Raw genomic sequence first — 26,948 nt, 5'->3', positions numbered from 1 at the left:
ATCATTTAAAGCCACACTAGGGGACTTTTCCCGCTTCGGTCCCCCTACAGGTTGGAAGCTGAATTGTCCATTACATTACATTGTCCAGTTTATTCAAACTACAGATCTGCTACCCCGATCCGGCAAACTTGCATAATGTAATCAAGAGGGTTAAGCGAGCATCCGGAAAGCATGCTTCCTATGTGGAGATTCTAGGCTAACAAGCCATTATCTTCCGTTAGCATTCCATTGACTCCCATTCATTTTGGCGTCACTTTGACTGCGAATAACTCTACATCTGAAGACATTTTAATACTTGAAAGAACTTTCAATCTGGGTTTTTACTGCAGTTTGTGACAGTTTAGAGATGCAAAAAAAACAAAAAAAAACAGGAGAAACACAGCTACTTTTAAACATTATCAAAGACTTGGAAAACAAAAGGTTTTTGGATATGCTGTGTTCACACGCTCCAACAAGTACATATACATACAATACAATACTTCAGCTTACATCGTATTTACCAAACCTGCCGTTAATCGGGTAACCAGCGCCTTTCTCCGCCCATCAACAATAATTTGGAGCCCCTCCTGCAGTGACTCTGACGAGCCCCTAGGGGTTCCCTGACCCCCTGTTGAAGATCCCTGCTCTAGCTGACAATAGATTATCGCTTGATCGACGATAATAAAAGTAAAAACGCTGGCTGCAGCTGATATCATCAGGAGTAATTGTTACATCTCTAACGTGAGACGATGAGCTGCGCTGATTTCATGAGAAACAGAGCAGTGGTCCGAGCGCATTAATCTCTGACCCCTGCGGGAGCAGCGTGCTGCGACCCGCGATGAACTTTGACCCCGGAGGTGATGTATGACATGATTGGGTGACTGGGTTCTGGGTCAGATCTTTTGTTGTCTGCAAAAGGGGTTAACAAGGAGTCCATCTGAGGGACGGGCGGTGTCAGAGCAGACACTGGACAGCATATGGGCTTTGTCTTTGTGTGGGGAGTACGACGAAGCTGTTACCTTCACACGAGGTAACAGCTTTGGTTGGACACCCCCTGACCCTATTCCCATACAGACAGCTCGGATCGACTTTTTCCGAAGGCCACTGAGAACAATGCTGCGACATCATCTAAAGTAATAGAGATGAGATGGCGTGGGCAACATGCTCGATATGGTAGTGTGGCTTTCTTGTAGTATAGTCTTTATTGTCATTGTACACGTACAACGAAATTGAATGCAGTCCTTTGAGTAAATATATAGAAAACACGATTCATCCTTAAACTCCAACAAAGAAATGCACGAACTTCTCACAGCTGGAAAAAAAAAATAATAAATAAATTGTTGATGTGATGGCTCCAAGGCAGCTTGGAAAACAAAGACTAAATACATTTGGTATACTCATGGCCTACTGGTTGTTTTGCATAAAATATTATTGCAATGTCTCGGCTTTAATTCCAGCCAGGGTTCTTTGTTGCGTCTGTGTCAATGATCAGTTATCGCAAAAAAAAATAAAAAATAAAAAGAGAACCTGTGCTGAAACTGAAGTCAATTAACCATTTTGCCATGGAGACAATAATGTGCTGGTTCCAGCTTCTTACATGTGAGGATTTGCTGCCTCTCTTTGTTATATCAATATTGCATACATAAGATTTTTGAGTTTTGCAAAGGCCATTCTAAGAAGTAACAAAATGAAAAATGTATAAATCATTTACTTATATACAGTTCTTTGTAAAAATCATTTTAGTTGCCATTTGTTTACCAGTTCAAGTTTACCTAATAACTTACTCTACAGTCGCACATGCATCCATTTATGTTAGCACAATATTGTGCAGTCATTTAGTATTTTTGTATATTAACTGCCAAGAGTGCACTGTCAACATGTCATTTACTGCCATAAAATGCACACAGATTACACACAACATCTATAATAATTAATTGACAAAAAAAATGGAAAGAAAAAACAGAGCAAACTAGTATATTAGTTATTATAAGTCTCATGTGTAATCATTATCAGTTACAATATCTGGACTCAAGAGGCCACAGAGAAGTATTTTGATGTTTTAGTTACTTGTGGGTTTCCTCACTTGTAATCCCAAAACAATTACGCCTTGACCACAAAATCCCAAAAATGGTTATTCAACGATCATGACATAAGCTTTATTTTGTCTTCTTGTGATGCATTATGAAAACATTTGTGAGACTCTGGCGTGATAATTATAAGATCTAATTCGATCTCTGCCAGAAATTGATACATTTGTAATCTGACTACAGTAAGACAAACAGGCACATTATGAATCCCTGATTCTATTATTGCAGTGTCTTGAATCTGTGAATTGGTCACAATAGACCACCGCAGGCTCACCGTCAATCACTAAAACATTATGGGACATAATGTAGTTTGGTTGCAGCTGCAGCTTTACTATCTAAAAGGTCAGTGTCTGGCAGAGTGGTCTGCTGATCTAATGTCAAGATCCAAATTGTTTTATCATCTCTAGAGAAGGTTATTGTATTTTCATATGACAATTATTTCCTGATAACGAGAAAACCAAGGTTTGTATTTCAAGATCATTTAAAAATCATGCCCTCTGTGCGTCTGTCTTTCCTCTGTGAGCACTACTTTTTGTCAGCATCTGTGTGTGTGTGTGTGTGTGTGTGTGTGTGTGTGTGTGTGTTATTGCTGGACTGTGTTTGTACTTATGGACATTACACATCAGAAACCACAGGTACGCAGCAGAGTCTGAAATTTAATCCAGCCAGAAAAAGTGGGCCAACACAAAGCCTCTTGAACGGCCAGGAGGACAAAGAGCAGATCTTGTTATTAAGCTTCAGTGGGCACAAAGTGTACATAATGAAAAATTTACATTCCCATTGCCATCACCAACATGTGGCATAATAGTGCTCGGGCCATCACCCAGAGGGGTTTCCAATGAACTGAATAGAACAGCTTGGCTTTCCCAAAACATGCTTATCTTTGCATAATGCTGCAAAGTCATTAGACAACAAACAATATACAGTACATCAAAAACGCAGAATATAACATCAGCCCCCATTCCCTCTGTGTCGGCATGAAACCATTCTACTTCTTATCATTCGCTTTCTTCTACACAATAAGTTCTATTTTTTCGGTCTAAACTTCGTTTAAAACTTCTCAAGTCGGAAGTCTTTGTGTGTCAATTTACAGCGAGGCCACAACATGCAGAATTTGCAGCTCTCTAGAATTGAAAGATGACAGTGGTTCAGTATCGTCTGCTGTCTTTTTAAGTCTAGAAAATTCCTGAAACGATGGGGAACTGCAGTGACGAGAGTCAGAACCAACCCAGTCCACAAAAAGTAAGACTTCACAGCATGGAATGACTTGTAAGTGTTGCCCCAGAGCTGCAGCACGGTAGTGGAGAGGAGGAGTTTATGAGCAGTGCTGGAGACGGCGTGGGGCTAACGTATACTACTCCACGATTTGACGGATCAAACCTGACAAACAAGCAGTGGCCCTGAAAATCGGCTGTCATTCTTCAGCTGCCTTTGGAGACTTTTGTTTTGTACTGCTTGGTGTCTCTAGAAGGTAGTGACTAATCTCCCCCAACCATGCACCAGACACTGCAGAATGGCGCAGTCTAATTCTAAATATTTTATACTAAATTGTGGGACCAATATTTTATAAGGTGGCAATACAGAAACCATCTGAATTTTGAGGGGAGACACAGGAGAATAGGGGAACATATTTGAACTAATAGATATCAACATGAAACGTCCCCAGTTGATTAGTTAGATTAAGACAATATTTTTTTGTTTTACAAGTTCTCTGAAATTCTAACGTTTAAATATGCAAATGAGGCATTATCTAATGCAGATCTAGGTGGTCCTCAGAGTTGCTGCAGGGGGGCCACCAAACTATATATGTTATTTGATAGTTAAAAAAAAAAGAGATAGATAGATAGATAGATAGATAGATAGATAGATAGATAGATAGATATATAGCTACACACATTATGGCATGCCGTTTAGGAAATGTATACACAGTATATATATATATATATATATATATATATATATAAATAATTCACTTTATACATGTATATGTATATATGTATAAATATATGGCTATAACAGTTTAATATGCAGCTCTATTGCATTCATTATATATAGTAAGGGTTCCCTGCTCCGTCTCTCTTTCAGCTGAGGGGCCCTTGGCCTAAAAAACATTGAAGACCCCTGATCTATTGCTAACTTTAGGTAAATTTAGGAGACATCTACAGACGCAAATAGACACAGTGTAGTAAAAGAAACACTTACATGTAAATGTGTATTTTGGATGTTTTTGAAAACATGTTGAAAGAAATTGTGTGTTTACCTGTAGAGTCTCCCCTTAATACTGAATATCTGCTGTCAATTGAACTTTATAAGCATTAGGTTAAGGTACCTCTAATGGCATCTTTGTCCTTCTGAGTAATGAGACCGCACTTAGGATCCACCACATTTCTTCACTTTATGACTAAATATACAGACGGAAGCAGTGTAATTCTGTTGCTTGCTGCGTCCTTAAAACTGAATAACTGTGTCTACATCTCGCCACTTGCAGAACATACATTCAAAAGTGCGAGTTCCACCTGGAAAGCTTCTCTGTTAGCATTTAGCTCGCTCGCATTAGCCCTTCCCATATAGCTATCAATGTGGCAAACACGACTGAGGAGTCAGAGCTTGAAAACCCCCCCTAATCTTTCTAGATTTCCTTATTAGCAAAATTGGGGTCTTAGTTAATACTGAGGATGCTGTGACCTAAAGCATGCGTTTACTTTTTCGATATACTGTATAATCAAAACCATGATCTTACCCTGGCCTTAAAGTGATGGTTCGGAGTAATTCACCCTAGGGTCCTTTGCACCATGACCTCGAGCCAAACACCCCCCCAGAAGCTTTTTTCACCTGGGTCTAATGTTGGGAGAGTTAGCATAGAGTAGCGTTATCAGCTGAATAGATTAGCGCAGGGGCTAATGGACCCACGTTTGTATCTTGTAAGTTACCCCACTAATAATGCCCGAAATGATACCAAACGTCTACAAGTAGTACAAATAGGTTATGATCTCATAAAACGATGGATTGGAAAGTTTGTAAGTACACCAGAAGTTTAGCTAACTCTCCAAATGTTAGACCCAGGTGAAAAAAGCTTCTGAGGGGGTGTTTGGCTCGAGGTCATGGTGCAAAGGACCCTAGGGTGAATTACTCCGAACCATCACTTTAAAGTGGAGCACAGCCTAAATTAAGATTTCCAATTTGTTATTTCCATGGCCTAGGAAAGTTCAATCAATATTTGTGAACATAAGCTTCTCTCTCTCAAAGACAAATACCAGAGAAGTTACTCTCAAACTCGGGACGTCATCAAGTACAAAGTCTGGAGCTGCTCTATAGAATGAATGGGAGAATTATTTTTTTTGACCAAAATAAGCATTATTTGCAGTGTTCTCAGTTCGGAAACGGAAAATGTACCCATATACTCAGAACACTGCCCTGGGTGCTCTCAGTGCCATACCATCTATCCAAATGCATTGTCTATGGAGCAGTTTATACTTAATGAGATCACAAATTTAAGTTTTAGCACTCTAGTTTTGGGTTTTGGGGGAGAGTTGTTCATGTTTACTGATATTTTCGGACTGTCTTAGACCATAGGAATAACATGTATGACGTAATTCCCCTTTAACCAAGATATTTTGGGGTCTCAAAGCTAACCGCACATGGAACACAAATCCCCAGTCTCTGGTGTCAAAGTCCTGCACTTCAAACACCAACCATCCACCCCAGAATAACAGAAAAATAAATTTGCCAGTGAATATTAGGCAGGCAGGAATTTTGTTTCCTCATGGAATATAAATGTCATTTTTTTGGAGACACGGTTTCAGAGCCGCATAGACCTGCGAAACCAAATGAAGTCTAGTTGTCGACACTTTTAGAAGGCAAGTCTTTCTGTCCCGGGACTGTGACCCAGAGGCCAGCTTGGCTCTGGTCCCGGGCCTTCATCATTGAGCCTCCAGAATAAAGCTTTCTGACATCGCTCCGCAGAGAGCCAGAGCTGCTGGGATTTATCTCACAGAGGGCTTTACTTTAAGCTGAGACCCAAAAAACATTCCGCTCACCGCAAATATTTATCAAATATTTGACCACTTTCAATTTGTCCCATCATGCTATTTACAACAGGATTAGCGGGGATGTTCTGGGCTTGTGCCGCTTCAATTTCCTGCCCAATCCCTACATGCCATCCTGGCATCTTTCCAGAGCGTTGTTACAGACCGCCATCCTACCCTTGATAACAAAAACACACACATGTGATGCTGCCAAAAAGAGACTTAAAGTGTGTGCAACCAATCACAAGACAGATTTGGGATAAAGCGTTACTTAACACCAAAGAGCTGCTATTAAAACCAACACCAAGGGACACTTTCTCTTGTCAGTCAGAGTTATTTTTAGACAGATGTAGTTGTGCAGACTTTAGTAAGCTCTGCTATGACCGACAAGCTCAAGCTACGGTGTCACATAGGGGTTAGTCTGTATCGACGACGTTCCATTTCCGGGATTGTTCAGGTGCCTCCGGAAATTCCACCGGATGCCTCTCTTTTTGGGCTGGATGCCCCTCATCTTCCGCTTCCATTGTGTTGGCATTCTAAACTCATGTGGATTTCTTTTTTAACAACTTTTGAACGTACACACATTCCACCAAAACAAGTTCCTTCCCGAGGCTATTTTGCAGAGGCACCGTCATTGTGTCCGGGGCTTAGCGCCGCCCAAGACGATTGCGATTGGTTTACAGAAATGCCAATAAACCAGAGCACGTTTTTCCTCCCATCCCCGAATGCTGTGTGGACTAGACAGACCCTCCTCTGGTAATGGTGGTATGGAATATCTTTATTTATATGTTAATTAACAAATCAACTTAAAAACAACAAATAAAAAATAATAAAAAAAGACATATAAGCAACAGTTTTGGAAAAGTTTAAATATGTAATAGGTTAACGATTACAAGTTACCCAATTTGAAATGTAATGGTACTCTAACTATTTGAATTACTTCATCAAAGTAATGTAACTTGTAACATGTTATTACATTTTGATGACTTTTCTAAATTCCTAACGGCAGCTATGCCGCTGCAAATTCAAACAGGAGAACCAATCGAAAGCATCAGAATAGCATCAAACTTTACTAAACGGCGGCGGCTGGAATTGGCAAAAGAAGACACTGTGCACATGAAAAACGTGTAAAGCAACAAAATTAATATTACCCAACATATAGCCTAGCTTTTTACAGAAAAGATTCAGATGCAGGCTGACTCCCAATGTCATCATGAACATTTTCATAGGTAACTGTAATTTGATAACACATTTCCACCCCAGTAACTGTAATGGATTACAGTTACCTTTATTTTGTAATTCAAAACGACGTAACGCCGTTACATGTAACTAGTTAGTCCCCAACATTGCTAACCAACTGCTTGCAGTGCGTATAGTACTCAGAGTTAACTTGTTTGTTTACACCACATTATTGCATGTCACTGCTGTCAGGACACATGGGATAACAATAGCAGGAGTCTGAGTCATGAAACAGTGCTATTTTTGGACAGTATTAACCCAGCGTATTAAGCCTGTAGCGGGGAGGGGGGTGGGCGACAGGGACCCGTGGTGTTGGACATCCTCAGCCGCCGCGTTAATGCTGACGATTAGACGACACGCCCATACTGGTAACGTAGCCGAGGGAGGCAGAAGAGCTGCCGTTTGTTTTGGATCCACGCCAGGACCGATACAGACCGCAGGCAGCAACGACGAGGACGAAATGAAGAATTACTTTGGCTTTGACAGCTGAGAAGGGTGTGAGTCATTTGTGGCCCAACACATCACACTTGGTTTCATATATTATATTGTATATTTACTCCCTGCTCGGTTTGGATTTTTCTTTGTTATCAGAAGCCACAATAAGTGAGCTCATCCTTCACATTACTGGTGACTTTCACCAGTCGCCGCAACTTTCTGCTCAGCTCAGGTGTTAATCTTTACAGTTACGTGTTAGCAGCTAATCAGGAAGTGCAGTTCAGGATGCAGTGGTGGGATGTAACTAAGCATTACACAAGTACTATATTTAAGTACAAATTTGAGGTACTTGTATTTAGTCTTTTCTTTTCATGCCACTTTCTACTTCTATTCCGCTACATCTCAGAGAGAAATATTGTACTTTTTACTTCACTACATTCATCTGACAGCTTTAGTTCCTTTACAAATGAAGACTTTTGCACACAAAACATGTAGTTTATAAAATGCTTTATAACCCAACAATATAACGGCCTACAAGTCCAGCTGAAATGATTAGACCATTAAACACTTAGTTGATTGACAGAACTGTTTGGATCGTTTCCAGTTTCTAAAATGTGAGGATCTTTCTGCATTGAGTACCTTCATTTTTTATTTAGTTCCTGATGATACTTACATACTTTTACTTAAGTAACATTTTGAATGCAGGACTTTTACTTGTAACAGAGTATTTTTTACAGTGTGGTATTAGTACTTTATCTTAAAGTGCTCATATTATGCTCAATTTCATTTAGAGGTTAAATCAGAATAGGTTTATGTGGTTTCATTTTCAGAAAACACCATATTTTTGTCGTACTGCACATTGCTGCAGCTCCTCTTTTCACCCTGTGTGTTGAGCTCTCTGTTTTAGCTACAGAGTGAGGCATCTCACTTCTGTTCCATCTTTGTTGGGAGTCGCGCATGTGCAGTAGCTAGGTAAGGACTACTAGCCAGTCAGAAGCAGTGTATGAGGGTGTGCCACACTAGCAGCTAGGCGAGCATTATAATGTGTGGTACGAAGTGACGCACGTTTGTCTCTGAAGTAAAGGCTGGACTACAATAGAGCTGTTTGGAGCAGTTGGTGAACAGTGTTTTCTGTTGGAGATGGTAAGTCCCTTTGGGGGGGACTTTGGGCTTTTTCACTTTGTAAACCAATAACATGCACAAAAAAAGGTATTTAACACAACAAGGGAAAAAGCCAAAAAGCATAATATGAGCACTTTAAGTAAAGGATCTGAATACTTCTTCCACCAATGTCAGGATGGTGATGCTGCAGAGGAAGCACTCTGGATGCAGATCAGCAGCGACATTTGAAATGCAGTATATGTGTGTACAACAGCATCCCTGAATTCACCTAGTTTTTAGGTAAAATAACATTTTGACTCGGTGTTTGCAAAGCAGTGAAGAACACATACTGTTGCTACCTTTGCTTGTCCAGTAGCAGTGGTGGAAAGTAACTAAGTAAATCTACTCAAGAAATGTACTTTATTTATTAGTATATCATTTTGAGGTACTTGCACTTTACTTTATACTTCTACTCCACTACATTTCAGAGACACATATTTTACTCCACTACATTTATCTTTAGTTACATTGCAGACTGAGATTAGTAATACTAAATATAACAAACAAATAAATGATGATATATTATTATTATTATTATTATTATTATTATTATTATTAATATTATTATTATTATTATTATTATTATTATTATTATTATTATAGGTTAAGATAAGATAAAACTTTGATCCTTGGAGGAATACACAAACTACCAAGCAGTACATAAAGCAATTCAAATGAGCTCCACCTTTACCGCCTGCAACTTTAAAGTGATGAACACATTAATGCATTAATTATAATCCAATAACATCTGACATGGGCCACTCTGCTTAATAAGTGCATTTACTTTTGGGACTTAACGTATATTTTGATGCTGATACTTTTTTACTTTCATTTAAGTAAAATATTGAATGCAATATTTGCAACAGTATTTCTACACTGTGGTATTGCTAATTTTACTCAAGTAAAAGATGAAAGAGTACTTCTTCCACCACTGTTCCATTCACAGTTATTTACAAGTGGCATGTTATAATTTGGTCTCAGGCTAAAATGTATGAAAATGTAGCAGTTTGTAATACAGCTTTTGTGTGTTTTGGGGTTTTTCAAATTAAAAGCAAAGCAAAAACATGACAACATTAAAAACAATTCTGATTCAAACAAAGCATATATAATCTGTCAGGATCCTAATCTGCATTACGCATGCAAAATAACTACATTTAAACGAAAGCATTCAACCTTTGAAGGTTAACAAGCTACGTTCACTTCTGCACGTCTCCATCCCCGTCGCTGTGCAGGACGGAGAGAGGCAGCGGAAAGGTGTGTGTCAGCATGTACACATGAAGCTCCACACAGTATGTGTGTGTGTGCGTGTTTGTGTGTAAATTATTCTACCGGAGTGTAAATGGCAGCAAGTAAATATAGAACATTTCAACTCACTTCACCCCCCCCAAACACTACAGTACATGATCACGCGATGCACACACACCACCCCCACAACCACTAACATACACATGGATGCACGCAACACAACACACACACACACACACACACACACATACACACGGCCACACATACAGAGGCTGAACATGAACACGCGGTCACTAATGCAGGGGGAAAGCACGCACCCTGTGCTGCTTTTGTGTCTCCCGAGGTTTCTCAATCACATGGTTGCATATTTGCTTATGAGAGGCGATCCAGAGAGGTTGGAGGAGGAGGAGGAGGAGGAGGAGGTGAGGAGTGATGGGATTTGGGCGGGGTAGGGTTAGGAGGGGAGGGGGCACTACTGATCACCAGGTTTTCCCTTTGGTGGCCTGCATTCCTCGCTGTGCCGTGTCGTGATCAGCGGGGCTGGGGGATGGGGTTAAACCCTGTAGGGGAAGGACGGAGCGAAGGACAGGACATGCAGAGAGAGAGAGGGAGGGAGGGAGGGTCGTCATGAAGGAATGACCCACTGCTGATGATGTAGCCCAGATAGCTCGGCCATTCATTTGTGTGCAGATAGATAATTTACAGGACGGAGGGGGAGGGGAGGTGGCCCTTCAAAAATGTATGGCATTGTCATGTCATATGTCATAAGTAGGGTTGGGTACCGAAACGCGGTGGCAATAGGGCACCGGTTCTGACACAAACGGTAGTAACGAGACTGAATAGGAACGAAAATTCCGGTGCCTCATTTCGGTGCCTGACTTTTTTTTTTCAGAAGCATCGCTGCACGGGACGCTACGTTACCGTTAGCTAGTAGCTGGATTACACACAATGGTTAAAATGCTGACGGCTTACGTTAAGTGGTGTAAAGTGTGACTGTGTTTCCCTGTAGAGGATTCCAACACCCGGGACCTAACAGTCTGACTGCAGCTGCCGTTGTTGGAAAAACAACACAGACGGTGCGTTTACTTGAAACTCGCCTCGCCAGCCTCATGGGGCATTCAAAGTTATTGTAAAATACCCTTTTCCCATCTGGTGCTTGTTTTTGTTGTTTACCAGCAATTTACTGGTGAAATAAGTCATTGTTATAAGTTTTTGTTATTACATTATTAACCAATCATTTAATTTTGACCGTATGGCCTTAGCAATAAACAAGCCGTTCTTTAATGTCGCCAACTGTCGTTTTGTGCTCCTTTTTTTATATTTTAAAAAGTTTTACTTTTAAAAGTATCATTTTAGCACCGGTATTGGAAAAAGCCCAAACGATACCCAACCCTAGTCACAAGACTTTTACAACATCTTACATAACCATCCTGGAGCAGCGGCGGTGGTGGCACGCTATAGAAACGCTGTCGGACTGCAGCTCTGACAGATATTTCCAGCTGTGTGCCAATTCTATGCGTGCCGTGTCATGGCAACGATGTATGCATTTTAATTTCATTAAGTTATTTGGCCTCATTTTCCTCTCAGACATCAGGCCTGTAGCAACATGTTCTGCACATTTACCCACAGCAAATTAATTTGAATTGATTGACATGAATTCAGCTGCATTATTTGCCAATAACGCTTCATACAAATCTGTTGAGTGAAGGAAAACAAGGGATGCAGGGGCCTATTTTAGTGTCGTTTCTATTAAATCAGTCTACAGTGTACAACAACGCTACATTCTACTAGGATCAAAAGTAGTGTTTTACATAATTCATTTTCTATATTCACTTACTGGTCCAGTGGGAGCATAATGCGTGTGCAGGTCCATGTTTGCCAACTCTCTATTAATGGATGACATTTTAAGATAGTACTTTTATAATAGATATAATGGCCTACCTTATGGCAACTTGTGAAAAATGTATTTATCCTCTGCTGCCGCTGAATGGCCATATTGAACAAAAGAATCAAAAGTGTTTTACTGTCAGTTGATTGGGGCTTGTAGCCTAGAAATCTGGATGTAATTTGCAGCCAGGGGGGGTCTAGCAAATCTCTGTTGACTTACGAGCTGGAAAAACCAAACTTTGGTCAGGCCAATCACATCGTGTATAGAGTCGGTGGGCGGGATTATGGCTGCTGCTGCTGGCGAACAGCAGTCTTTCGAATCGGAGATAAGCTTTTCTTATCAACAAAGAACGGCACTGAAATCATTCTTAAAAAAGGAAGATGTGTTCGGAGTTTTTCCGACCGGATACGGCCAAAGTTTAATCTATCAACTAGCTTCTCTTCCTTCTTCGTTGCTCCGCCTGGTTGTAGTGCTATCCTATTACGTGCAGAGGGAATTTGAAAGACAACCGTTTAACCCCTCGGATTGAGCCCTGTCAATGGTGAGTTCAAAGACCCAGCATCTTGATGTGGGTCTGGCTTGTCAGGCTATGGGGCTGACTGAAGCAGTCTATTGCTTGCAGTCTTGTATAAAGTATTTAAAAGCAATACTTGAGTAAAAGTACAAGTATGTTACCAGAAAATGACTTTGGTAGAAGTTAGAGTCACCTTTTAGAACAGTACTTGAGTGAAAGTCTGATGGTATCTGATATTTACAGTACTTAAGTTTTAAAAGTAACTTTATAAGATTAAATGTACCGGTACCTAACTATTAGAAGTAAAAGTAAAAAAATAACTTTACTGTGGCTTCCTTACAGTAAAGAATAATATTCCTGGGTTCCACACCTTCATAAACATTAAGTCTGACATCAATAAAGAGAAAAACGTACGTAAACATTTCTTGCAAGTAACAAAGATGCTAAAGGGGAGCTGCAGTCAGTTTTCTGTATTTTTTTTTAACCATACAATTTACAAAATACATCTTTCACATTACACACAGTCATTTGATCCATTGTGCATGTACAAATAATAGTGCAGCTTTAATGTAAACTGTGCTGAACTTGTGGAAACCAGTTCAAAGGTTGTACAAACAGTATTTCATTGAGATTCTGTTAGAACCTGAAACAATCTGTTACACTTAGGCCTGTAACAATTAATCCATAATTGTCTAACTGTCCATTTCTTTACCTAAACGCTGTTTTTTTTTTGTTTAACCGCAATTAATTGCTAACATTAGCTAAGGTCTTCAAGCATATGACTGGCAATTGTTGATTTGGTTTAGATATGCCAAATTGTAATTATATAAGTGACTATTGGGCTGACTATATATTTTGTTATCATTTCAATTGTTGGCCCAATACACATTCATAGCAACAAAAATGACAAGGGGGGGTTAGAAAAGATGTTTTATGATAATAAAGAGGCGTTGTTTACTTGATAGGCTGTGTATTTGTGTTACTACGTTATATGGGTCACATAACAGTGATGTAACCAAAAGATGTATCCTGGAATTCATTCAAACCTTTAATTTGTTTAAAAAAGTATGACAAAAAAATTTATATTTTTAAATTTGACTGAAAGAGACAATTAATTGTACAGCAAAAATGGGGAATTGTTACAGTTCGAGTTACACTTCTCTCCCACACTAAACTGCAGTGTCAAACACACAGCCAACAGCAAACCCTAGTAGAGTGAATCCCTCTACAGTCACAGGGATTATTTCTCCTAATCTCCATCTATGTTTACAGTAGAGTATCTGGAAAAAGCGGCGCTTCACTTGAACAACGGGACATGCTGCTGTGATAAAATCACAGGATTAATCGTAATGTCATGTCCTGTACCACTACAGGTTTAAACTGTGTTCTCTGAAGCTTTGAGCACAATAATAACCATCTGACATGCATCTGAGAGAGTGCTGGTTACACAAGAGCAGTCACGTGACGGCAGGTTTGATTCTTGCAGCCAGCCTCAAAAAAGAAGAAGGGATTGGGTGTGAATGAGGGCGGGCAGGCAAAGGGGCAATCAAGGCGTTTGGCTGCAGGCAATGGTGACTTCCAAGAAACCCAGGAGAGCCCTTATTGGCTTAGCTGTGTCAGCCACGATCTTGTCAGGGTTTTCTGCACTGTAAACACCGTAACAATTCCCCCACAGGTCCAATCCTCACTATGGAGACTGACCACTGCTTATCTGCTGGAACTTACAATTAAGAGAAATCCACTTGAGAAGATGGATTTAAAGTGTAAAGCTGGAAACACACCAACCTGAGGTCAAAGAACTACTGGCAACAGCAACAATAGCAAAAGGCTATGAATGGAAACTAGAGCTTGTCACCGCTGTCACTTATTCCTTTGCTATAATCTTAAAGCTAAGTTTCCATTCACCGTTTCTCTCGTCCATCCTTGAGGTCTAATAAACATACTGCATGTATCTCCTTCCTTATAAAACATTTGCTCTGTTGATTTTTGGAAGAATGCTTAAAGTTGTTGCCATGCTAATGTGAAATAACATAAGACTGTCAACCGTGCATGCGCAAGATACAAACAAACTCTTGAAACCATTGCTCAGCAGTCAAAATCTCCAAAGGGTACCTTTGACATTTAGAATACTAGTATTCTACATAAACGTGTCTGTTTGGAACGGGCCGATTGCTTGGCCTGCGGTATTGCTGCTCGTAGAATTCTCCAGAACCAAATTGTAATCCCAAAATGACTTACAGGAGGACCCCCCCAAACCACAACTCCACTGTACAGCCTACTACTGACTTACAGTGTAGGAAACCACAACTCCACTGTACAGCCTACTACTGACTTACAGTGTAGGAAACCACAACTCCACTGTACAGCCTACTACTGACTTACAGTGTAGGCTACGTCTACGTCAGAGGAATACATTGTACTACTACATTTACCTGACAGAGAATGTGGCAGATTCAGAATTTAGTCACAAAGACAGACCACACACATGCACACCCACACATACCGAGGTGTCCCGATTAATTAGATAGATAGCAACCGCCTCAAGACTGCTTAGAGTGGCAAGTATTTGCACAATGTTGTTCGTATCGCAGCTGCTGTTCTACATATACAGTCCATGTTGATAAAAATCTAATGGATATCATGAGCCTTGGACCTTCTCTGCAATATGCCTGCAAATGTAACAAGAGGACATAACATGTTCAGCCTCTGCATAGCATGAATGTGCACATCTGTTATTTATTAGGGCTGAACGATTTGGGGGGGGGAATCGAATTGCGATTTTCCTGCCAGATATTGCGAATACGATTCGATTTGCGTTTATTATTTTTTTTGCTACATATTGCACCTTCTACAATCATGAAATTAAAGTAATAAAAAAGAAATGATAGATCTGCTGAAAATAGGACATTTATTTAAACAATCTGTGAAATGTAACATTATTCCAGCATTTATCTTATGAAAAAACAATAAATATAACAATGAACAGAGGAATACAACTATATATTTCACATTCGATTAATCGCGGTCTTCACGATTAGCTAATCGCATTCTTTCAAATGGCGATGTCGATTTGAAAACAATTTCGTCGCTCAGCCCTATTATCAATGTTATGTTATGTGATCTAACTTAATTGCGGAACTAAATGTTGGTAAATGGAAAATCAGAGCCTGAATGTGGCACTATAGGAGGAAGGTCAGGGTATCGGCAAAAGAAATTGAGAATTCAATTAAATATAAAATGTTATGGTAATGGAATACTTAAATACTTAATACTAATTAGGCGTATCGCTGATTTTCCACACCAGATTATCTGTGACAGTACGAACACCGCTGGAAACACTGCATGTGGTCTTTCAGCGCAGAACTCAGACAAAAACACCAGTCATATGGTGTAAAGCTTTCAGCCCAAAATGTAAATCTTGCAGGATATGTTGCTGTTGACACTCGCACATGACACATTAGAGGAAAACACACCAACAGTGAGCCTTACAACCAGGGGCTACAGCGCCTCCAGGGACACAAAATAATTCACAGACAAATTTCCATATTCATCACGTCAACTACCGCAGTTCTGTTGACACGCCTGGAGCATAAATGATCCAAAAGGCAGACAACAGCTGTGAAGACGGTTCTTATGGCTGAGAGCCGCCTCACACCCATGGCGGGGTATTATCGGTTTTAAGAGAGTTAACGCCTCTCTCCTCAGACTGGCTGAGAGGGACGAGCCCATTGTAGCTCCTGACAATAACAAAGATGGCAGCTGGGCAGGGTAATACTGTCAGCCAGATTATCTGGGCTCTGACAGGGCTTTGTTCAACTCACACAAAATATTCAGTTACACTCACAGCCATGACTCGGAGTGTGTGGGCTCAACAAAACTTCAAATAAACCTCACTGGAATGATTTATTAAGTATCCTGGAAGAAAAACTCTCCACAGCACTAAGCAATTCTAATGCATTTTAATATTTCATGTAGGTGAGCCTCCCTAGCGTCTAACAGTTCTTCTAAACATTCAATCCATTATCAATTCTATTTGTCACGTGTAATTATATAAGGCACAATTCCAGTGAAATGTAATCCAGCAAGTTCCTTTAATTTGTGCATTAAAAGATAAATAGAATAGGAATATATATATATATATATATATATATATATATATATATATATATACACACACACACGTGTATGATTACTTAATGGAGGGAGGGGCAGTCGTAGGATCTTAGTAGGGGTGTAACAATACATTGATTGGGTTCGATACACCGATTCCATCCTCAAAAATCCAATATTGCCGATACAAAGTGAAAATATCGATACATATCGTCATCTTTAAGATGCGCCTTTATTTTGAAATTCCCACTTTATATTCATTCTATTAAAAAGAGTAGTTTGTGTTTAATTTAAATGTCTGGAAGAGCCTAGTAATGAAATTATCTAATCATATTTTTGTTGTTTTTGGTAAATACATGTAAACGATTGTGTTAAATGGGCTTATGTATCGTTTCGTATCGGTCGCAGGCCCCTGAATTGAATCGAAATCGTATCGTGGCAGACTTTGCGATATCAAGAAAATATTGTGTCGCTGTCCTGAGAAATCGGTATAATATTGTGTTAAAACGTGGGATTTCACACCCCTAGATCCTAGTGGTCAGAGGGTAGAAGCTCCTCCTGAGCCTCTCAGTGCTGGTCTGGTGCATCTGGTACCTTCTTCCCGACCTCAACAGGAACAAAAGGGTTTTACCCAGGTAGTTAGGATCCTAAATGATTCTCGTAGCCTTATTTTCGCAGCGCCTGATGTAAATATCTTTCAGGCAGAGTAGAGCACCGCCTGTGGTACGTTCATCCAAACAGAGGCGAGAGTTGGAAACAATGGCAGCGTTCCCACAGTGTACTGGAGCCAAGTCATCGCTCCGCAGACCACCCACCTTCGGATGCCTCTGACAAGCAGGATTTACGCTGTTTACATACAACAATTATGGCTGACCACAGAGGCGGCCTGGAGCGATGGGCCCTTAGGGTCCACAGAGCTTTGCTTTATCTCTGCGGAGCTGCTTCCTTAATGTAAGAGCCCTGAGCTTGTTAATTACTTAAGAGAACTGTCCAGGAAGTAGGCTAATGCAGTTAGACAAGAGGGCTTGTCTATGGGCTACACTTTGACCTATTGATAGCTCTAAAACGGTAATAACAGAAATTAGTCAGAAGAACAAAAAAAGGGCTTCAGGCGCCATGCAGTGTGGGCTTCACTTTGTTTCTTCAGGGCACCAAAAGCCTCTACGTATACACAACATATGAACCAAGCATAAAATTATGAAACGCATTTGCTACATCAGCCCATGAAACACACTCATGTTGCCGCTGCTGTATCCTGTCCGACTCACCCCAAGCGGCAATGTCAAAAAGCCGCTGCCTTAAACAAACATTGCTCTGCCTCCATTTCATAAATTCTTTAAACTCCAGGGTTTCTCTCAATTACTCACGCTTCAAGAGCATCCGGCGGCCGCATTGCAGCATTCTCTTTGAAAGATCATTGCCTAAAATAACAATGTCTTCACTCTGCATAGTAGAGGAGACTTACAGTACACATCCATCCATTGGCATGCATCTATTTCCTATCCTTTGGCGTACAGTTTTAATGGGCGCCAAGCAAAGCTCCTGATCCTCAAATAATTAATGTCGCACACACACACACACAGACGCGTCTCAATGAAATATTGAGGGCCTTTCCCTGGGATGAGATCATCTGAATAAAGGCGGTGGCTGGTTGCTCTTCTCTCGCTGTGGTGATCTCCACATCTCTGGTTGATAAGACGAGCCGTGAAATGTGGGGAAACACGTCCAGCACAAACACAGGGCGAGCAACTCGGCTGTTGTGACACTCTCGTAACGGTTGGAGGGACCACAGCCATAACTGATGGCATTTAGGAGCAGCACTTTAAACTGCTCCCTCCTGTTTCCATTGGTCACACCCAACTCTGCCAAAGATGCTAAAGAGCTGCTGGGATTGTGTGTATGTGTAAGTGTTGCTTAAAACAACATTTTTGGGGAAATCTTCATTTGCTAAATTAACCAAAGTGAAAGATCAATCCATTTTACTTTCGTCCCTTTGTGTTCAGTTGAGAGATTGGGTCCAGGTCTAGGCTAGTTTTAAAGACTACTAGTTATTTACACATTTTCTAGTTGGAACAGAGCTTGACTCAATGCGATCTCCCATTAAAAGATTATTTCGCTCGTCTTTCTGAAAAAGCAAACATGTTCCTTGGGTTAACTGTTCATAGTCCAAGATCAATGAGTATTTACTGCAGCACCTGCTGTTTTTAGTGAAATTGAACAAAAATTAATTTGTTAACATTAAAAAAAAAAACTAAAGCGCCCATGAAGTTATTTTTGGCAGCGTTTGTATTATACATCATACTTAAGTGTTTGGGTCAGCTTTGTTCACAATATCCATCCAGACTCTCGTTTGATGTCATTATCTACATCTTTTTTTATCTGCAATCTCTGCTGTGTCTAGAGAACAGCCCTTCCTGTCCTAACTCTGCTGAAAAAAGTGATGTTTAACCTTCAATAATTAATCTTGGGCTTTTTTTTTTTATGGATGACAGGCTGGCTGTTATGGACTGAATGTTCAGGCGAAATGTTCTGGTTTAACTTTGGCTTTCTCCATCAGCACGTCAAAAAAAAAACATTGAGAAAGAGCTCTACTAACTGCTGGCTTCCCCACTGCTGTTCACTATAAGCTGTGATAACGTTCACTAAGATGTAAAGAGGACAATGGTGGGATTAATGAAACATGTAGTTTTTTTTCTCCAATTCTAAATGGAGCTTGGCTAGCAGTTCTCCCCCCTGCTTTCAGTCGTTGTGCTAAGCTAGGCTAAACATGTTGCAGACCTCTTTGTGCTGCACACACACAGCTGCTCATTAATTTGACATTGATCTTCTCTGAGTTTCATGGCACACACGATGATTTCCCAAAACTGTCCCACTAATTGGAAACAGGTTTATGTGACAGACGTGTTTGATGCACCCACGTGACTGGCGTTACGCAAAAGAGTCAACATAGTAGTAAGCTAATTAAGATTTGAAATATTAAATGGCATGTTAGACATGATAAATGAGCAGCGTTCCAGGTTTGTCACAACACAGAACAACACTAAAGCCCTATTCGCATGGGACGGGTATTACTTTTTTTTACCAGGGGACCTCATGTGATTTAGAAATTACCCTCCCACGTCTGCGTTTAGTGCGGCGCATGCGCACGGGATAGGTAAAGTCTGTATTTTAACCAAAAGTGACTGGCATTGTCGCCCACATATGATGTAAACGCTCTGTCGAAACTTTCATTTAAAATTGCCAACACAGCCAAAGCAACCTCGAATCACAGAGATGCAGACTGGCACGGGACTAATATTATCGTACAACCTCTGTGTTTGTCGAAATATGGCAGTCAATGTGTGGTGGAATTTGTACTTAAAAGGTCCCATGGCATGAAAATTTCACTTTATGAGGTTTTTTAACATTAATATGAGTTCCCCCCAGCCTGCCTATGGTCCCCCAGTGGCTAGAAACGGCGATAGGTGTAAACCGAGCCCTGGGTATCCTGCTCTGCCTTTGAGAAAATGAAAGCTCAGATGGGCCCATCTGGAATCTTCTCCTTATGAGGTCATAAGGAGCAAGGTTACCTCCCCTTTCTCTGCTTTGCCCGCCCAGAGAATTTGGCCCACCCATGAGAGAGAGACATCATGGCTTTCAAACGAGCCTAAGAAAAGCTCATTGTGGGACTGGCTCTAGTGGCTGTAATTCTGCATCAAGGCTGAATTTCGGGAAAGAGACTTCAGATACAGTATTAGGGGACCACTAAGGTCTATATAAAAGAGACTTCAGATCCAGTATTAGGGGACCACTAAGGTCTATATAAAAGAGACTTCAGATACAGTATTAGGGGACCACTAAGGTCTATATAAAAGAGACTTCAGATCCAGTATTAGGGGACCACTAAGGTCTATATAAAAGAGACTTCAGATCCAGTATTAGGGGACCACTAAGGTCTATATAAAAGAGACTTCAGATCCAGTATTAGGGGACCACTAAGGTCTATATAAAAGAGACTTCAGATCCAGTATTAGGGGACCACTAAGGTCTATATAAAAGCATCCAAAGAGCACCATGTCATGGGACCTTTAACTAATTACAGACGTGACAGATTCGCACGGGATTAAGATCACAGACGACCTCCGCAATTGTTACAAATTACAAGAAGTCCCCAGTTAAAACAAGTCCCGTGCGTATAGGGCTTAAAGCTATAGTGCGTAGTTCCTGTCACCCCCATGAGGAATTCTAAGTAATGACAACTAAACTGTTGGCGCATCCACATGATACAAGCCTCCCCCCCACACACACACACACACTCCTCCATACAGTTGCTAGTAGCCAAGGAGGACACGGAGGATTAAAAAACATGGACTCTTCAGAAGAGGTCATTATCTTCACTCGATTTTCTGCGCGTGAAAGTCGCCAGACGACAAAATCTTATGACCATAGTCATACTGAGAAATGCAGAGAGAGTTTTGTGGAGCTGATGTATAGTAAGAGCCAATTACCGTTTTATGCCAAACAATAATGGTTCAGTTCACAAATCTCTTCACAAATTTACCAGAGAAGAAGTTCTTGGCCCGCAGGTAGCTGACACTCAGGCGGAGGATGGAGAGTTTGTCCAGACTGGCGGTGACCTCCTCGGGGAAAGGCAGCAGGCTGGCCAAGCGCTCCAGCTCCCCGTTCAACCTGTCCCGATGCCGTTTGGACGGGTTGGACTTGGCCCCTTCGGCTGGAGCCTGCTTCACCCTGACAAACATTATAAATGGAGAAAGAGGTCACAACAAAACCATCAGCATCACCGTTTAGGGCCCCTCAGCCACCAGGGGACCCCTAACTAATTTAAAATGGGATTTCTGTTTGGGTTCCTTTCATTCTTGCGCTAGGAGGACATTTCAAACAACTCATTTTGGAGGTTGCAGGGACACATTGAGATTTGAGCAAATGCATCTCAGTGGTACTATACCAAATTGTGAATTATAACATTAAATTCTTACGTTTTAGAGTCCACTATACCACATTTTGGGATTATATCAACACATTCTGGGATCTTGGGAGATATGAGAGTTCTATAGCAAAGTTAAAAAGTGTATTTTAAAGTTAAATAAACTTTTTGCATCATTTTGTTATTTGCACTTTCCATAAGAATGACACAGTACTACTGTGAATTATAACGTCATTTTGAGAGTGCCACCCAAAATTAGTTGACTTTTCAGAAGACAGCAAATGTTTTAGTTTTTTGGTAAATTGAGATAACTCTATATATATAAATAAAATTGAATTGAAATTGTGCGATAGTGATGCACAACAGTTTAAACATTTCACTTAGAATAAACATCATGAAGCTCCAATTACATGTTGGAATTAGCAGACTCCAAAAGGGAAATTTACATTTCTTAAAAAACATGATTTCCCTAATATTTTCCAAAATACATCATGTACTGAAGGAGGAGGCAGGTCACCTTAAGAGTATTTTTCATATTCATATTTATGTAATAGTTCTCGAAAATGTGCTAATGAATAAAAACAAAATAATTCCCCTAATTATGCGAATTCACTTTAGCTATGACTGCACCTGAAAACAATGAGTATATAATCTTTCAGACCATAAGTCTGGAAAAGATAAAAATTATTTCAAATTATTATTTAAAAAAAACCACATCTTTATAATAAGCAATGCTGAAATAAGCTTGTATTAATATTCTGGAACAATAAATGATCTGACATATGTTTACAGTATCAACATACAGAAAAATGTCCCTTCTACCATCTTCTGGAGGTTTTTGCCAAACTGACCAAATGTATTTTTTCCCCTGATGCTGCACATACTGACAGTTTAATGTTTTGGTTTAATGCAGCAAAAACTAAAGACAAAATATTAAAATGCACAATTATGAAGTACAGTAGTCAAGAAATTATGACTTTTTTTAGCAGTAAAACCCTGAACTTTGCTTTGTTCTCAGACTCAATAGTTTTGATGAAATGAAATAACTTCAAACAAACCCACTTCATTTGAACCACACACACACACAAAGAATGTCAACAGAAAGGTAGAGAGAAAACAGCTGACATATTTGCGGGTGTGATTTACGTCATGGAACAAAATATGTTTCAGCTCAAGTGAACCACAGGCTTCATTTTCAGCGTAAACCCAAAAGCCCTGGAGAAAAACGCCAGCTCAAACACATCAGCTAACAAATATATGCAAACACAGGAACCGTTTAGGTGTTTAGGCTGTGATGCATTCAAATGATTTCAATAAAGGAAATTCTGACAATTTGGGCTGGGTTTGATTGGCCAAGTCTCTGCAGGCGCGCACACACACACACACACACACACACACACACACACACACACACACACACACACACACACACACACACACACACACACACACACACACACACACACACACACACACACACACAAAAGACCTATTAGGGATTGTAGCATTTTTTTGTTTCTTGCTATTCATTTATTATATATTATATAAATATATAAAGATTTAAAGATATAAATATAATATATAATATTATATTTTCTTACTTACTATCCAGTTTTTATTCAGTCCTTCCAGAAAAATGCAGAGTTTTTTTGTGATTGTTGTGGGCAAAAATCCTTAATTATGCGGCACATTTTCTTAAAAAAATTTAATGGAATATGCGGGATATTTATGCAATTTTATGCAATGAAATTGCGGGAACTTGCAAAAATTGGCGAACTTGCAAAAACTGCGATATGATGAAAAAGAAAAAAAAAAGTGATTCCCCCAACACCCTGCTTTTTGATGATGTTCACGTTGTGTAATTATGTCACTTCATAATGTTCCCATGGTAACAGGGGTAAATGGCTGCTCTTGTGTGAAGTAAACGCATAATTTCTCAACTTTGTGCTAAGATATATGTGACTTTTTTGCAACGGAAATGCGGGTATTATGAAATCATGCAAGCCCCGCATATTTTGCACGGAAATCGGCAATGTATGAGACGAAAGTGCGGCGTATTTGAAAAAATGTGGCCCCTGCATAAATATGCGGACTTTGGCTGATTATGCACTGAATTATGCAATCGCATGATCGCGTTTTTCTGGAGGGACTGTTTATTGGACCACTTCACCGGATTTATTCAATTTTATTTCTTTTTCTTTTTTCATTTTTAAGGTATTTTCCACCTAATAGGGTTTTCCAGTCCACTGACCATCATCATCTACAACAATGAGACGGTCTATTGACAGAGCAGTATACGGCTACTACAGTTCTATCACTGGGGTCTGAGACCCTGTAAGGGATCTCAGCCTGAACTGGATGATTAACAAAAAGAATTCTGCTTTGTACGACATAGTGAACATCTCGACGTCTTCAGGCCTGTGAAGTATTCAGAGCACGCTGTGTAACCTGAACGGAGGCTGGAAGACATTGAGACAATGCTTTGTTTTAAAAGGGTCACAGCCCGAAAAGATTTGGGGCGCCACCGGTCCACACAGTCTACGCTCTCCTTTTCACGGCAACACGCAGTTGTGGACGTCTCATATTGTTGTGCGATTGTGTGTCACCTACTTCCCAGTCAGTTTGTGTTGATGGCCTCATATTAAAAAAATAAATAAAATAAAAGCAAATAAGGGCCAAATCACAATTTTGACTATATAATGCATTTTCTCAATTGTCTCAATAGAATAAAATGACGTGTTTTTTTTTTGCCAACAATATGGCAGCAACAACAGTTGACAGGATGCAGGTGATGTGCCATGACTGTTCCTACTGTAGATCATACACACTGTCACATCTGATCACTGGACTGGACATGAAGATCTGTTTATACACAACAGTGATGGATGCCACTGTGCTTGACCTGCAGTGCTGGTCGCTATATGTGTGTGGGTGTGTGTGTGTGTGTCTGTGTGTGTGTGTGTGCATGGGTGGGTTTGAGCGTGTGTGTGAGTTAGTGTGTGTGTGTTGCAATGCCTGTATTTTTTTTTTTTTTTACCCCTCTTGTTTCTTACCTTTTTTTTAAGTTTATTTCACACAAACCGTGACATTACACTTAAATAGAAGTACAGAAATGTGCTTAAATGAAAGTATACATATATACAACAACATAGAAATAATGCAAAACATACAAAAGTTTAGGTTTTGGTTTGTATTTCATCAGCTAAATGTACTTAGTTATCAGTTGACGCTCTCGGCAGAGTTGAGTTATTAATGTTGGAGCTGGTCCAGGTGTAGTTTGACTACTACATTACAGTATTTTGTGGGACTCTTTAAAATGCATTATGTGTAAAGTTGCAACACAACAAACGATTTTTCTTTTTTTTTATTACTGATTAATCTGCAGATTACTTTTTGGTTTAGAAAATGTCAGGAATTGGTGGAGTTGGTGGAGAACAAAAAAGAGCTGAAAGGAGAGTAAATGTTGGACATTCCTAGGTTGGCCCAAAGTTTCATACTTAAATTATGAAACTTTTAGCATAAAAGTTACACCGAACTCCTGCTGATTAAAGGCGTCAGGTTTTCTGGTCTTAATGTAAAACAAATGCCCTCCATTACAATTCAAAACACATTACTGCTGTTCATTTTAATTACTTGATTGACTTTTAATACAGGGGTTAACAATAGACAAACTAGATTTATGCAATTATATTAAAAATGTATCATAAATTGCCAGCCTTGTCATGACACTAATCCCGCTCTGCCTCCTCATCTCAAAAATGTCAAATGTCAGCCTCTTTGGAAACAAAAGTGTCTCACCTACAGTTTTAGTCCATCATGCATTGTCTCATCCCAGAGGAGGATTATGGGATTTTTCAGGAGTCCTACATTTGCAGAAACCTTTTTTTTATTTATTTATTTTTTTTTTTTTTAGGAATTATCATGCACTATAGTTCCTGCCTTAAAATTCTCCCAGATGAAATCATTTTCAAATGGACAGTCTCGCTGCCTGTAGGTTTCCCCTCACAGGTTGATTCCTGACACACTTTGCACTAACCTCCATCCTGGACTGTACACCTGCCCAGTGCACACAGTGCTTGATCTACTTAAAAACAGCTATTTTTCATATATTTGTCTCCGTTTCGGTATTTGTTTATTCTTAATTCATGTTTAGTTTGTTTGTTTGCAGGCCTATGTATGTACAGTATGTATGCACCCAATCACCAATGCATATTCCATCCAGTTCCACTACTGTGGCAATAAACTTCTTTCTGATTCTGAATTACTGTTAGCAAAAACGACTTCATTACACAGCAAAAGTCTGTAAAGTGTCTTGAGATAACTCTTGTTAGGATTTGATACTATACATAAAATTGAACTGCTAACCTGCAGCAGCAGCATCATCATCATCATCATCATCATCATCATCATCTATCCACACATGGCGTTGCCAGTCTTTTTAAACAGCAGGTTAATACTGTCCTCGTCGACAACAGTAGCTGTCTGACTGCTGTGTCTTACTGTGCACTTTGGAGCTTTTCCAAAAGTCAGTCACATGCGATCACGTCACAGAACAAAGACGACCATAAGGCCTGCTTTGGATTCATTGCTTAGATTTTGCTCTTTGGCTAAATGTTTTATTTTTTTTTTCGATATTGGCAGGGAAATGGCGTCAGTTTGACGCTTGCTGGCGATGATGATGTCACACCTAAACGGTTACCGCAGGTGCTCAGGCTAAATAACGTGAACTTGGTCATGCTTTAATTTGGATGTTTTTTCATCGTCACTGCGGAGGATTTCATCAAATGTTTGTGCTGAGGGGGGAAAAAAAGAAAGACGTCTGTCTGTGTTTTACAGTCAAAGCATTTAAAAAAAAAAAATGGCCATGTGAATTTTTTTTTTTTCATTTTCTGATTTTTTGCTGCTTTTTTTTCATTAACAAACGACCGATCATTAAATATCCTAACTAATCAAAACAACCTGACATGGGGGTGGGGTGAGAGGAGACGCTCCCTGTGATCCTGTGAAGGGCGTTCTGACAGAAAATGGCGCAACACCCTGCATGAGAGTCTCCCAGCGACTCGGTGACATCTCGACACAAATTAGACCGGTGAAAAAGAGGAGAAAAAAAACATTGTGTGTTCTTTTAGTAGTTTTTTTCTTCTTCTTCTTTTTGCGGGATTATGTCAAAAATAATTAGACGTCAAAATCAAAGAAGTGTCGAAGGTTAGGAGCAGGCCGCGGTGGCAGGCCTGCAGTAATCCGCAGGCATTAAAGCAACCATGCGCAACATTTTTTACAACGCGCAGAAAATGTCCACATTTTATATATATATATATATATATATATATATATATATAAG

The 26,948-nt window shown here is 39.9% G+C and overlaps 1 protein-coding gene across 1 annotated transcript in view; it reads right to left on the bottom strand.

The window, feature by feature from the left end:
- The window catches only part of LOC120569523 (aryl hydrocarbon receptor-like), a 52,044-nt gene that overhangs the window by 24,197 nt on the left and 899 nt on the right, over positions 1-26,948 (bottom strand). Inside the window, exon 2 of the mRNA XM_039817382.1 lies at positions 21,224-21,411. Coding sequence (XP_039673316.1) covers positions 21,224-21,411 — 188 coding nt within the window. The remainder of the gene's footprint in view (positions 1-21,223; positions 21,412-26,948) is intronic.

Source organism: Perca fluviatilis, chromosome 12 (assembly GCF_010015445.1).
Source record: "Perca fluviatilis chromosome 12, GENO_Pfluv_1.0, whole genome shotgun sequence".
Classification (NCBI taxonomy): Eukaryota; Metazoa; Chordata; class Actinopteri; order Perciformes; family Percidae; genus Perca; species Perca fluviatilis.
The sequence above is the reverse complement of the archived record's forward strand: the minus strand, read 5'-3'. Positions and strand labels throughout refer to the sequence as shown.